Below are 13787 nucleotides of genomic sequence, written 5' to 3'. Positions count from 1 at the left end.
GCTATGTGTACTCTGATATGAAACTTCCCGGAGCATCTGTGTGTCAGGAATTTTGCTTTTCACAGGCAAGTGCTCCACCGAATGAGCTACCTAAACATGACTCAAGACCCGTCCTCTCAGCTTTACTTCCGCCAGTACCCCGTCTCCTCCCTTCGAAACTTCACAGAAAATCTCTTGTGAAACGTACATGACTAGCATTCCTGGAAGAAAGGATATCGCGAAGACATGGCTTAACCACAGTAATTCGAGAATGAAATTTTCACCCTCCACTGGAGCGTGCGCTGATATGAAACTTCCTGACTGATTAAATCTGTGTGCTGGACTGAGACCCGAACTCGGGACCTTTGCCTTTTGCAGGCAAGTGCTCTACCGACTGAACTACTTAAGCCAGACTCGTGACCCGTCCTACCCATGTCTCCGAGGTATCCTTTCTTCCAGGAGTGCTAGTCTTGTAAGTTTCATGAGAGAGCTTCTGTGCAATTTGGAAGGTAGGAGACAAGGTACTGGTGGAACTAAAGCTGTGAGGACAGACCGTGAATAATGCTTGGGTAGCTCCATCAGTAGAACATTTGCCCACAAAAGACAAAAGTCTCAAGTTGGAGTCTCGGTCTGGCAAATAGATTTAATCTGCCAGTAAGATTCATAGCACCACACACTCCGCTGCACAATGAAAATTTCATTCTGTAAACGTCCCCCATGCTCTGGCTAAGCCATGTCTGTGCAATATCCTTTCTTTCAGAGTGCTTGTATTGCAAGTTTTCGCAGGAGGGCTTCTGTGAAGTTTGGAAGGTAGGAGAAGGGGTAGAGTCCATGCATAATACTGTGGCCGTTAGGTGGGCAAACAGCAGAGCATGCGTGGAGTCGTTTCATTGGCTGAGAAGAATGGTGGGCAACTCTTTCTGTTCTCCTGTTCGCAACATTCACTGTCATTATTATTGTCCTGTCCACCCCCGGTAGCTGAGCGGTCAGCGAGACAGAATGTCGATTCCCGGCTGGGTCGGAGATTTTCTCCGCTCAGTGACTGGGCGTTATGTTGTCCTAATCGTCATCATTTCATCCCCATCGACGCGCAAGTCGACGAAGTGGCGTCAAATCGAAAGACTTGCACCCGGCGAACTGTCTACCCGACGGGAGACCCTAGTCACACGACATTTAAGTTTTTTTTTATTATTGTCCTTGCTCCAATCCATAAAGTACTATCGGTTGCCCTACTCCAACGAGTGGAAAGTGCATCTGATTCTACACGTGACTGGCCAGGAACTGTTTCATCACTCATTAGTAAATGTGCGACACAATACTACTCGGCGCAATAACCGCTTCTCAATGGCGACGTACGCTAGACAAGATGGCCGCCGGGTCGGTTATATCTTGATGTCGGCTCCGTGTTTAAACGGTGTTTTGGGTGGCAAGTGTCGCTTTTGGCAAGTGATTCCTGCACTCGCAAGTAGTGAAAGTGGCAATTATCCAAGTGCGCATTTTCTCGAAGAGACATTAAGTGTAAACATGGCAGGGCGAGTGACTTAAACACTCGAAAACATCCGAAAATCGAAAACAATTTGAATAATCATATTTTAAATGTTGTAGAGAAAATAGGATCTAAATGTTCATTAGAAGAAGCAAGGCAGTTAATGGAAGAGGCCTTACCCACACCATTTGATACAACTGAAATTCCACCCACCTCTCCTTCTGAAATTAGGAAGATAGTAAACTCTCTGAAAAATAAAAGCTCACATGGAATTGATGGCATTTCCAGCAGGATAATAAAAGCTTGTTCCCAAGAAATAAGTGGGATTCTTAGCCACATATGTAACAGCTCTCTGAAGCAGGGTATTTTCCCAGATAGACTGACGTATGCCATTGTTAAACCACTGCATAAAAAAGGGGATACGTCTGATGTCAACAACTACCGCCCACTCTCTCTTCTGACTGCCTTATCCAAAATTCTTGAAAAAGTGATGTATTGTAGAGTAGCTTCACACCTTTGTAAAAATAAAGTTTTAAGAAAATGACAGTTTGGTTTCCAGAAGGATTTTTCAACGGAAAATGCTATATATACTTTCACTAATGAAATATTAAATGCTCTGAGTAACTGGGAGTCACCTGTTGGTTTTTTTTGTGATCTATGGAAGGCTTTTGATTGTGTAAATCATAAGCTCAAGTACTGTGGTTTGAATGGGACAGTGCTCAAATGGTTTAAATCTTACCTAACTGGAAGAGTGCAGAAAGTTGAAATAAGCAGTTCACATAATTTGCAAAAAACTGGTGATTTCTCAAACTGGAGAACAATCAAGAATGGGGTGACGCAAGGTTCGGTCTTGGGTCCTCTGCTGTTCTTAATATATATTAATGACTTGCCATTCTATATTGACGAAGATGCAAAGCTGGTACTTTTTGCCGATGATACAAGTATAGCTATCACACGCAACAGACAAGAATTAACTGGTGAAATTGTAAACGATGTTTTTCAGAAATCATTAAGTGGTTCTCTGCAAATGGGCTCTCATTAAACTTTGACAAAGCACAGTATATATAGTTCCACACAGTAAATGGAATGACACCATTAATAAAAATTGACTTCGATCAGAAATCGGTAGCTAAGGTAGAATATTCAAAATTTCTAGGTGTATGCACTCATGGGTTGAACTGGAAAAAACACACTGAAGATCTGCTGAAACGTTTGAGTTCAGCTACTTATGCTATTAGGGTCATTGCAAATTGTGGCGATATACATCTGAGTAAATTAGCTTACCACGCCTATTTTCATTCTCTGCTTTCGTATGGCATATTCTGGGGTAACTCATCATTGAGTAAAAGAGTGTTGATTGCACAAAAGCGTGTAATCAGAATAATTGCTGGAGCTCATCCGAGATCATCCTGCAGACACATATTTAAAGAGCTAGAGATCTTCACTGTAGCCTCACAATATAAATATTCACTTATGAAATTTTTTATCAACAATCCGAACGAATTCAAAAGTAATAGCAATGTACATGGCTACAACACTAGGAGAAAGAATGATCTTCACTACTCAAGGTTAAATCTAACTTTGGCTCAGAAGGGGGTAAATTATGCTGCCACAAAAGTCTTTGCTCACTTACCTAATAGCATCAAAAGTCTGACAGATAGCCATATAGCATTTAAAAGGAAATTAAAAGAATTTCTTAATGGCAACTCCTTCTACTCATTAGATGAATTTTTGGATGTAGTAAGTGGGTAATTTCCCCAACCCCCACAAAAAAATTAAAAATATTGACATGTAATGTTTTGTGTAATGTAACATCTTGTATAGACACCTTTTATTAACCTGACACGTTCCACATCATTACGAAGTGTCGTATTCATGATCTATGGAACAAGTACTAATCTAATCTAATTTAATCTCAAAGCTTTATGTGGGATCGGTCACCGCCAGCGTGAAGGGATCGACGCTCTGGTTGGCGCACAGTGTTTGCGCTGCGTAGTTGAGGTAAGGCACGCGGACCATAGCGCTGCGTCAGGCGCCCACTGTCGCTGCCGCGGCTGCCAACTGCTCTGCCGCCGCGACCGGTGCGAGGCGAGCCACGACGAACACTTATTACGGCGCTGCCTCTGGCGACTCGGCGGAAAGCGACGAAGTTAGCGGGGCAGCTTAACCTTCACGCGCTCGCGCGGGCGGTGAAGTGACCTCCTTTTTGCAATTTCGCGCCATACTTAGGCCTACTCCACAAAGGTAACGAGGCGGCGGGAGGGACATGTATTTTCTAGCTGCATCTTTTTCCGACAGATGCTGCTCTAAGTTCGTCCAAGTTGCACCTCTCTGCCCCTCAGGACAAGCTCAAATAGTTCCGAACACGTTAGGCGGTCAGTTTACCGCCTTGCAAGCGCTTACGGCACTTACAAAAACGGTCAGTTACCGCCTTGCGAGCGCTACTTCGGAATGTGTTTTTTTTTTTTTAATTCCCCTATAATTCCTCAATTTTATAGACTCTTCCAATTCTCTAGTGAATGTGCATTACTTTCTATAAATTTTGCCATTCGCAAATTCTGTTTTTCTTTCTACTTTAGCACTTCGTCATTCTAAGAAATTTCTGTTGGCAAAAGTAACAATTATTTTTATTTTTTAAAGAGAACGCCGAAACCTTATGTCTGATGACATACATAGAATCTTGGCTGAATTGGAGAGAGAGGAAGCAAAGGGGAAGGCCATGAGGAATACTTAGAAGATGACGTTTCCGATGACCCAGATTATGAACAAGAAGGGATTGAAGATGATATACATCAAAACGAGTCGGAAATTGATTTGGAAAACGGCGGAGAAAATGATCTAGTAGTGCCAATATTACCAGCACAAAATCAAAGTCAAAAAATATAATCAAAACTCTACCAGGTACTAGAGGACAAGGCAGACAATGTGAAAACTCGACTGGAAAGTTTTCAGTGTATAATAACTCCCGAAATGGTAGAAGGGATCGTAAGGTACACGAATATTTATACTGAAAGGAAAAAAATGGCACGTCAAGCACTGGCAGAAGGAAGCAGTAACACTGAAGTACGTGAAAAGGATTATAAGCCGACAACAACGGCTGAAATGCTAGCATTGTTTGGTGCTCTGTTTTTGATTGCGGTCAAAAGAGGAAATCGTGCAAATTTCTCTGAATGTTTCAATAGCAATGGAACAGGTCTGACAATTTTGCGAGCCAATTTCAGCCTAAATAGATTTAGATTTTTGCTACGAGCTACAAGATTTGATGACTTAAACACGAGATTGGAACGTCAAGCAACTTGCTCCTATACGAGAAATTTTGTCTTCTTTCATTGCTAACAGCCAAAAATCATTCAGTTTAGGGGAATCCGTCACTGTTGATGAAATGTTGGTTGCGTTTAGAGGACGATGTTCATTCATCCAGTACATGTTTCAAAAACCAGCCAAATACGGGTTAAAAATGTATGCATTGTGTGATGCACGCACTTTTTATACATATAATTTAGAACTGTACTGGGGAAAACAAGTGCCAGGCCCTAACGTACTCTCCAACAAACCATACGACTTTGTCGCTAGATTGGTTGAATGCATAGAAGGAACAAATAGAAATGTAACAACTGATAATTATTTTCAAGTTACCCGTTGGCTGAATACCTCCTTAGCAAAGGTCTCACTTTTTTAGGTACAATGAGAAAAAATAGAAAAGAAATTCCCCCAGAATTTGTGACAGTAAATGGAAATTCAGTGGCAGGAGATTACATGTTCGGTTGTCAAGATGACAAAACTTTGATATCTACGATTACAAGAAAAAGGAAAGCTGTAGTAGTGCTCTCCACAATGCATGATACCGACATCATTGATGAAGATACCAAAAAACCTGTACAAATCACAGACTATAATTCAATCAAAGGGGGAGTTGATACTGTAGACCTCATGTACTCCAGAATTTCAACATCAAGAAGAACACAAAGGTGGCCTGCATGTATATTTTTCCGCTTACTTGACTTGGCAGGAATAAATTCATTACGCATTTTTCAATTCAACACAGGTAATATGAAAGAAAAAACGAGAAGACAATTCTTACATGCGTTATCTTTGGAACTGATGGGCGAAAACCAGAAAGAAAGAGCTAAATTGAAGTATTTACCAAAAGATTTGTTAGTATTTTTGGAAAATTACAGAGACAGTGACGTAGTTTATCCAGCTGTATCAACCCCTACAAGGAGAGGAATATGTTATTTGTGTGGCTCAAAAAAAGAATATTAAAACAAAGCGAGAATGGGGTGAATGTGGAAGAAACGTCTGTCTACGACATTCAACCACGACAGTTACGTGCAGTAATTGTTGTCAGCCTCAAAACTAAAATGAAATGGATACAGACTGATCATCATTTTTCATCTGACAGAAATATTTGTGACGTTTTCAATCAAAAATTCTTTTTTCAAAGCAAAATTAGCTTTTCTTGTGACGAGTTAAGACAGTGAATAATTCTAGTCTTAAGTATTACATTATATAGTCCCAAAACATTACAATTAAAAAAATGTTCTTATATTTCATTTGGGTATTTGGCTTTCTTTTTGTATTCCATTGTATATTTTATTGTTAAATAAATAATTAAATAGATATTTTATGGAAATATGACCTTTAAAAACGGAAAACCTCAAGAGATTGATGAAAACTCTCGGGCGGTCGGCCGACCGCCCGCGCGAGCGCTCGTGTGACTGTTTCTAGCGCGAGCGCATGAAGGTTAACGTGGGGAGACCGTGCACTACAGCGTGATCGAAATCAAATGGGTAAACGTATGCAGTCAGAATGGCTACCCGGAAAGGAATGGTGGTGACTGTCATAGCTAATTTACATGATGATGCAGAAGGGGAAACTGAAACAATTAAAGAAGCACTGAATATACAACAGCGGTTTGAATACTTGACGACATTTATTGAAAATGAATTTTCTGGAAAGAAGATTACGAAGCAACAACAAGCTAATTGAAAGTGGAATTAAAGGAGAAAATATTGCAATGGGCGACAGAGCACAGGTTGGAACAAATACAAAAAGAAAACGAAAGTTATAGAGAAATTTCACAAAAACCAGCGAAAGCATATGAAGTGCGTTGCTATCGATGCCACCTAGTAGAGATGTAACCAAAACTTCCTGCAGCTAAAATCGTAGCAGAGCAAACAATGCAACAAAATACTTTTTTCATCAAGTCAAGAACAAACGAAGAGGCAAAGGTAGTGCATCCAAAGTTAACGACCTTAATAAACCCCACCAAAGAAAAAATTTGTGTAAGTAAGATTAAGCAAACGAATAATGTAGTCATCCCGAAAATGGTTACATAAGGTGACACGGAAAAGGTGCACGAGACACTGATTTGTGAACGGCCTAAGAAAAAGAGACCTTTGATGATACTGTACGACATCCCACAGAATGCAGACGCAAAGACACCGGAAGATACAACATGCATGCAGAACCTTGAAGATGAACTAACGAAAGCTTCGAAAGAGGATTTACAGCACGATTCAGGGCAGGAACAACGGGAAAAGTGGTCCGTCAAGTTACTGAAGTTAGCCCAGAGGTTAGAACAGCTCTCTTGAAGCGACAAAAAGTGTATCGAAGCGATAAAAAGTATATCTTTGGGGTTTCGTTCGGTTTCAGTGAAAGACTACCTAGTAGTGAGGCGGAGCGTTTTATTCCATGACCTTGGTCATCTGGCAAAACATTGTGGCAAGAAGGCAGTATCAGAAAAGAATGCAATAAAATCAAACAAGCGGCTGTATGTTTACCATGTAAATATAGGGTTAAAAAGTACACAGGGAACAGAGATGAATGTCACAGTATCAAACCATCCTAACAAGGCACAATTTAAGAACGGATTATGGGTAGGCGTCCCATAACACTACAAAGCAATGAGGACTCTATAAAGACACCATCAAGTCTATGTAAGAAACATAAATCACCTTCGAGGAGAGGAGGGACGCCGAAAGAGCGAGGAATTTCTAACAAGAAGTGAGCAGTAAGTACCACAGAAAAGAGCACGTGACATAGACCGAAGTAGATCATCAAGCACCTACGAAAAAGCAGAAATGAAGTTTTCGGCGAAAATTCAGAACTGTATGGTATAACAGAGAAGCATGATGAGAGGCGGATACAGGAGTGACTTATGATACAGGCGATCAGCATTTGCTGACACAAATTGGGCAGTACATAGAAAGTGACAGCACACATCCTGAGGAATACTCTGCGCTGCCTGCAGAAATAAATGAATAAAAAAGAAGAATCGGCAATCCAGGACGTGGGAAAAAAAACAATGCGAGACTCGGAGCCAGTTCGTACAGGAAATAAACATCTACTACAAAGAAGTAAACAATAAAACACACACCGGAAAAGATCCACGACAGATTTATGAAAGCATAGAGACAGCAGCTCAGTAGGCTGGAAGAACCGATGACGCTTACTACAGCGTTTCTAGTAAGGAATAACCATCCAGAAGGGGAGTATATTACTTGTCCTGTACTTCATTTCGTAGATAGAATCCATCTTAAAGTGAAGAATCTGTAAACGGAAGTGCAAAAACTGGTGAAGTTATTGAAGCAGGTTTCTGCTGGAAGGAGTGAATCGCTCTCATTAGATACACTACTGGCCATTAAAATTGCTACACCAAGAAGAAATGCAGATGATAAACGGTTATTCATTGGACAAATATATTATACTAGAACTGACATGTGATTACATTTTCACGCAATTTGGGTGCATAGATCCTGAGAAATCAGTACCCAGAACAACCACCTCCGGCCGTAATAACGGCCTTGATACGCCTGGGCATTGAGTCAAACAGAGCTTGGATGATGTTTACAGGTACAGCTGCCCATGCAGCTTCAACACGATACTACAGTTCATCAAGAGTAGTGACTGGCGTATTGTGACGAGCCAGTTGCTCGGCCACCATTGACCAGACGTTTTCAATTGGTGAGAGATCTGGAGAATGTGCTGACCAGGGCAGTAGTCGAACATTTTCTGTATCCAGAAAGACCCGTATAGGACCTACAACATGCGGTCGTGCATTATCCTGCTGAAATGTAGGGTTTCGCAGGGATCGAATGAAGGGTAGAGCCACGGGTCGTAACACATCTGAAATGTAACGTCCACTGTTCAAAGTGCCGTCAATGCGAACAAGAGGTGACCGAGACGTGTAACCAATGGCACCCCATATCATCACGCCGGGTGATACGCCAATATGGCGATGATGAATACACGCTTGCAACGTGCGTTCACCGCGATGTCGCCAAACACGGATGCGACCGTCATGATGCTGTAAACAGAACCTGGATTCATCCGAAAAAATGACGTTTTGCCATCCGTGCACCCAGGTTCGTCGTTGAGTACACCATCGCAGGCGCTCCTGTCTGTGCTGCAGCGTCTATGGTAACCGCAGCCATGGTTTTCCGTATTACCCTCCTGAACCCACCGATTCCATATTCTGCTAACAGCCATTGGATCTCGACCAACGCGAGCAGCAATGTCGCGATACGATAAACTGCAATCGCGATAGGCTACAATCCGACTTTTATCAATGTCGGAAACGTGATGGTACGCATTTCTCCTCCTTAGACGAGGCATCACAACAACGTTTCACCAGGCAACGCCGGTCAGCTGCTGTTTGTGTATGAGAAATCGGTTGGAAACTTTCCTCATGTCAGCACGTTGTAGGTGTCGCCACCGGGGGCAGCCTTGTGTGAATGCTCTGAAAAGCTAATCATTTGCATAACACAGCATCTTCTTCCTGTCGGTTAAATTTTGCGTCTGTAGCACGTCATCTTCGTGGTGTAGCATTTTTAATGACCAGTAGTGTATGTTGTACAAGTTCTTTGTGATAATGCATGGTCGTATATCATGGGATTAAGGGCGAGTAGGCAAGATTGTCGAATATATACTCATCATTCCTAATGAAGATTAAGATAGGATGGCTTAATGCCATGAGAAGTGTCGGTATAATGCATGAGGCTAGAAGAGTGACAGAAGAGTTGCAGTTAGATGAATTATGCCTCCAAGAACCATGTATCTCCAAGAACGATATATAAAGGCAGGAAAGACTTCCAGCATGCCAATAATAGCCTAGACAACAATACAAGGGCAGCGTCCTATAGCAGCAATAATAGTATTTAACAAGGCCACAACAGTGACAAAAATATCACAGTACTGTTCATAACATGTAATCTGCGTGGAAATGTTATCGAGAAGGGAGAGTAGCGTCTCCTTGCATTTTCAATTTAGTGATGAGTTCGACAAGTATCTGCTAAGACTAAATGATGTTAGTGACCTAGGGCGGACTAAGACTCTTGTGTACTCCATTGATGCAAATGCGAAGTCAGTATTGTGGCATACCAGCCTGACTGAGGACCATGGAAGACAACTAGAAGAAGCCATTACGGAACTCGACCCGAAGGTACTGAATGCACCTCGCAATCCGCCAGTCTATGAAGTGTGGGTCGGAGCAACGTCAAATATTGACTTTTAGCAAATCAGGTAAGCGGCGCGATATGTGAAAGGGTGGAAGGCTGAGAGTGGAATGACATCGAGTGACCACAATATCGTATACCGTACCATCACTGGAAGGGAAATTCAGGACGCCACAGAAAATGTTTACACAAGGCCCAAACACATTATCAAAGATGCTAACTGGGAAGAACTAAGAAGGGTGTTTCAGTGTCCAGGAAGCCATCGCTGGATGATGATGTAGTTGTTAAAGTGCAAGAACTGACAGTGGCCACACATAGAGCAATGGAGACATTGATACCTGTCAGCAGAGCTCATTCTAAAGAAATACCTTGCATATGAATCAAGGCGCCTTGGAAATTAAGATGTGAAACAAGAAGACCTAGGAAGCTGTATCAGAGCAGCTTGACCCAAGAAGAAAAGACCCGAAGGTTGCATAGATACAGGTGTGTTAAACAACGTTTTAAGGAAGAGCTATGGAAAACAAAAATGGAACGATGGAAGCAATGCGTGGAGGTCAACTTAGAAAGTCTTATCCACGCCCAAAAGGATTGACGGGACTGAAACAGAAAGTTGGGAACAGTCAGCTGTCCTGCTAATGGAAACCCTACTTCCTGACGATGGGGAAGACGTGACATGATCAGCGTAGGTTACGAAAAATGTTATAGGAAGACTACAAAAACAAGAAGAAATTAGGCAATTAATTTTAAGATTGAGAAAGAAAAAATCTCCAGGGCCGGACGGGATCCCTGCCAAAGAAATACAAGCCCTGTGTGAGCAATTAGATAGTTATTTGCGCGCACTGTACAACGAATGCCACTTGCATGGAAGGGTTCCTGCACCGTGGAAGAGTGCTGAAGTTCCAAAAATACCCAAATCCTACAGACCAATTTGTCTTCTGAATGTTCTCATCAAGATATTTGAAAAAAATATTATGCAAAAGATAGCAAGATCACAGACTGTTACACAGGATGAGCTCTCACCAGTACAGGTTTAGAAGAGGCAAGTCAACTGAAGAGGCAGTTAATAAGGCGATTTCACTAGCGACAGGGGTAGATGGTGACAGCCTCGACGTGGCCTACCCCCCCAGTATCGTGCCGCACAACGATCGCATTGCGAGAAGAAAATCGAAATGCTCAGAACGAGCTGCGACACGAGAAGCAAATGTCACCACCAAACGGCGGCCGGACGTAGTAATACCTCCCGGCCCTCACAGGCGAAGTTACGCAAGAGAGCGAGACAAATGCCTCAGTTTCCCCCCCGGAGCCAAGTGCGTGGACGAATACGTATATGCCAAGTTAACATAGAAGGATACACGAGGACAAAAGGAGACATCCTCACAAAGCTACTAACAGAAGAAAAAATTGATGTGCTGACCTTGCAGGAAACACATCTATCAGAAGAAAATATCTCGAGACTTCTAATACCAGGCTATGAAATTGTGGGCTATAAAGCCCATAACAAACACGGTATTGCAACACTGATCAAGAAAGAACTGGTTGATAATATTGAGGAAACTATGCACCACGAATTTGCCGTGGGAATCAAACTAAACGATATGACTGTGTATAACGTGTACAAGCCACCTTCAGAAAAATGGGAACAACCTGTTTTACCTAACCCACAACACCCTGCAGTCATAATTGGTGATTTTAACTCCCACCACCCCAGATGGGGCTATCAGTCTTGCGACAAAGGACTCATGCTGGCAGACTGGGCAGATATAAATAATTATACACTAATATACGATGCAAAAGATACCCCCACCTTCTGTTCAGGAGCGTGGGGCACAACATCAACGCCCGATCTTTGTTTTGTCTCATCTGGAGAAACTGGAATAGCACTTCCGTCTAAGAGAACTGTACTGAGCCGTATTCCTCGGAGCCAACACAGACCAGTTATTATAGACCTTGGGATCCAAATACCAGTAATAAAGAGCCCCCCTATAGCCCGCTGGAACCTCAGGAAGGCTAACTGGGTTAAGTTTAAAGATACCATTGAAAATAATGTAAACAGAATTCCCCCAATTCCAGAAAATTACGACAGATTTACGAAGTTAATCATTAAAGCGGCACATAACTCAATACCAAGAGGAGCGCGGAAAGAATACATCCCATGCTGGACAAAGGAGTGCGAACAACTACTCGATGAATATAACAAAACAGAGAATCCAGAACTAGGAGAACAGCTCATAAGAGCTATGGACGAGGAACGCAAACAGAGATGGCAAAAGCGGATGGAATAAATGGACTTTACGCACTCCTCACAGAAGAGCTGGAGTCTACTGAGGAAACTTGGCGGAGCACAATTCAAGGGACGGAACATCAATAATAAAATGACCCCTGACAAGATATGCTCTTCTATACTACAAACATCCAGAATCCATGCCTCCGCCTCGAAGAAAAAAGAACTGCACCAACTGATGAACGAAGAGCTAGATGCAAGCGAGGAGGAAGCAGGTTTAGCGAACCGGGTAACACAAGAAGAGATAAATATAGCACTAAAGAAAATGTCACCTGGTAAAGCAGCTGGCTGTGACGGCCTTCTTCCAGAATTCTTGAAGAACTTCGGGCCAAAGGGAAGAGCATGGCTGTCTTCTCTTTTCTCTAATATCATAGATACCAGCCGGTTACCAAAGCAATGGAAAAACGCACAAGTCATAGCCATCCAGAAACCAGGGAAAACAGGAGAGAATGCTAAAGATTATAGACCGATATCTTTATTGTGCACCACTTACAAGCTGTTTGAACGAGTCATCCTAGGCAGAACAGAAAGTAAAATAGAAGCTGCTCTTCCCCCAGAGCAAGGCGGTTTTCGAAAAGGAAGAGATTGTTGCGACCAAGTTCTCGCCCTAACCACTTTCATTGAAAGAGGTTACCAAAACAAAAAGAAAACGGGCATGGTATTATTAGATCTCACCTCAGCATACGACACCGTATGGACAAAAGGGATACTGTATAAACTGTGAAAAGTCGTGAAATGCAAGAAGATCATAGATCTAGTCAGAAATATGTTGATAAACAGGAGATTCAAGGTATCTCTGAATGGGAAAACAAGCAGCTACAGGACACTACAAAATGGTCTCCCCCAAGGGTCTGTGCTGGCTCCATGCCTTTTCAATTTATACATAGCGGACATCCCAAACCTGGAATCTCGTTCTTTTATGTATGCAGATGACATCGCTATTGCGGCTCACGCCAACACTTTCGAAGAACTGGAAGAAATTTTAAACAGGGATCTGGAACGACTACAACCTCAAAGTAAATCCGACTAAATCCGTGGCATCAATAATGCACTTGTGTAACAAAGATGCAAATCGTGAGCTAAAAGTGCAAATAAAAGGTAAATTGTTGAAAAACGATAGAACGCCAAAATATCTGGGTGTTAAGCTAGATCGCACTCTCACATATAAGAGCCACCTGTACGAAGTCGCCCAAAAAATGAAAACAAGAAACAACATCATAATGAAACTGGCAGGAACAACCTGGGGATGTTCCACTGAAACTCTACGCACATCAGCACTGGCACTTCTGTATAGTGTAGCGGAATATTGCGCACCCGTCTGGGCCCGCAGTAGGCATGTCAGATATATTGATGTGCAACTTAACGAGACAATGAGGCTCATAACAGGAACAGTAAGACCCACCCCGAAACCTTGGCTGCCCGTCCTTGCCAATATCGAACCACCCTCGATTAGACGTGAAAGAGCAATCCAGAGGTACAAAGAAAAGTTCAGGGACCTACCTCCTCCCCCTGACAGATTGATGTCAAGAAATCCCTTCTGGAAAGAACTCAAACAACAGATTGATATCGATAACCCGTGGAAACA

General features: G+C 42.4%; 1 protein-coding gene across 1 annotated transcript; it reads left to right on the top strand.

The window, feature by feature from the left end:
* The first annotated feature begins 11201 nt into the window (after positions 1–11201).
* Positions 11202–12203, top strand: LOC126242840 (uncharacterized). The gene has a single exon (XM_049948123.1). The coding sequence runs from the start codon at positions 11202–11204 to the stop codon at positions 12201–12203; it is 1002 nt and encodes a 333-aa protein (XP_049804080.1).
* Positions 12204–13787: the final 1584 nt, after the last annotated feature.

This window comes from Schistocerca nitens, chromosome 1, assembly GCF_023898315.1.
Source record: "Schistocerca nitens isolate TAMUIC-IGC-003100 chromosome 1, iqSchNite1.1, whole genome shotgun sequence".
Lineage (NCBI taxonomy): Eukaryota > Metazoa > Arthropoda > Insecta > Orthoptera > Acrididae > Schistocerca > Schistocerca nitens.
The sequence above is the reverse complement of the archived record's forward strand: the minus strand, read 5'-3'. Positions and strand labels throughout refer to the sequence as shown.

Bases quoted from the DNA above. Each gene is read 5' to 3' on its own strand.
- LOC126242840 (XM_049948123.1), top strand. From the start codon at position 11,202: ATGCCTCAGTTTCCCCCCCGGAGCCAAGTGCGTGGACGAATACGTATA.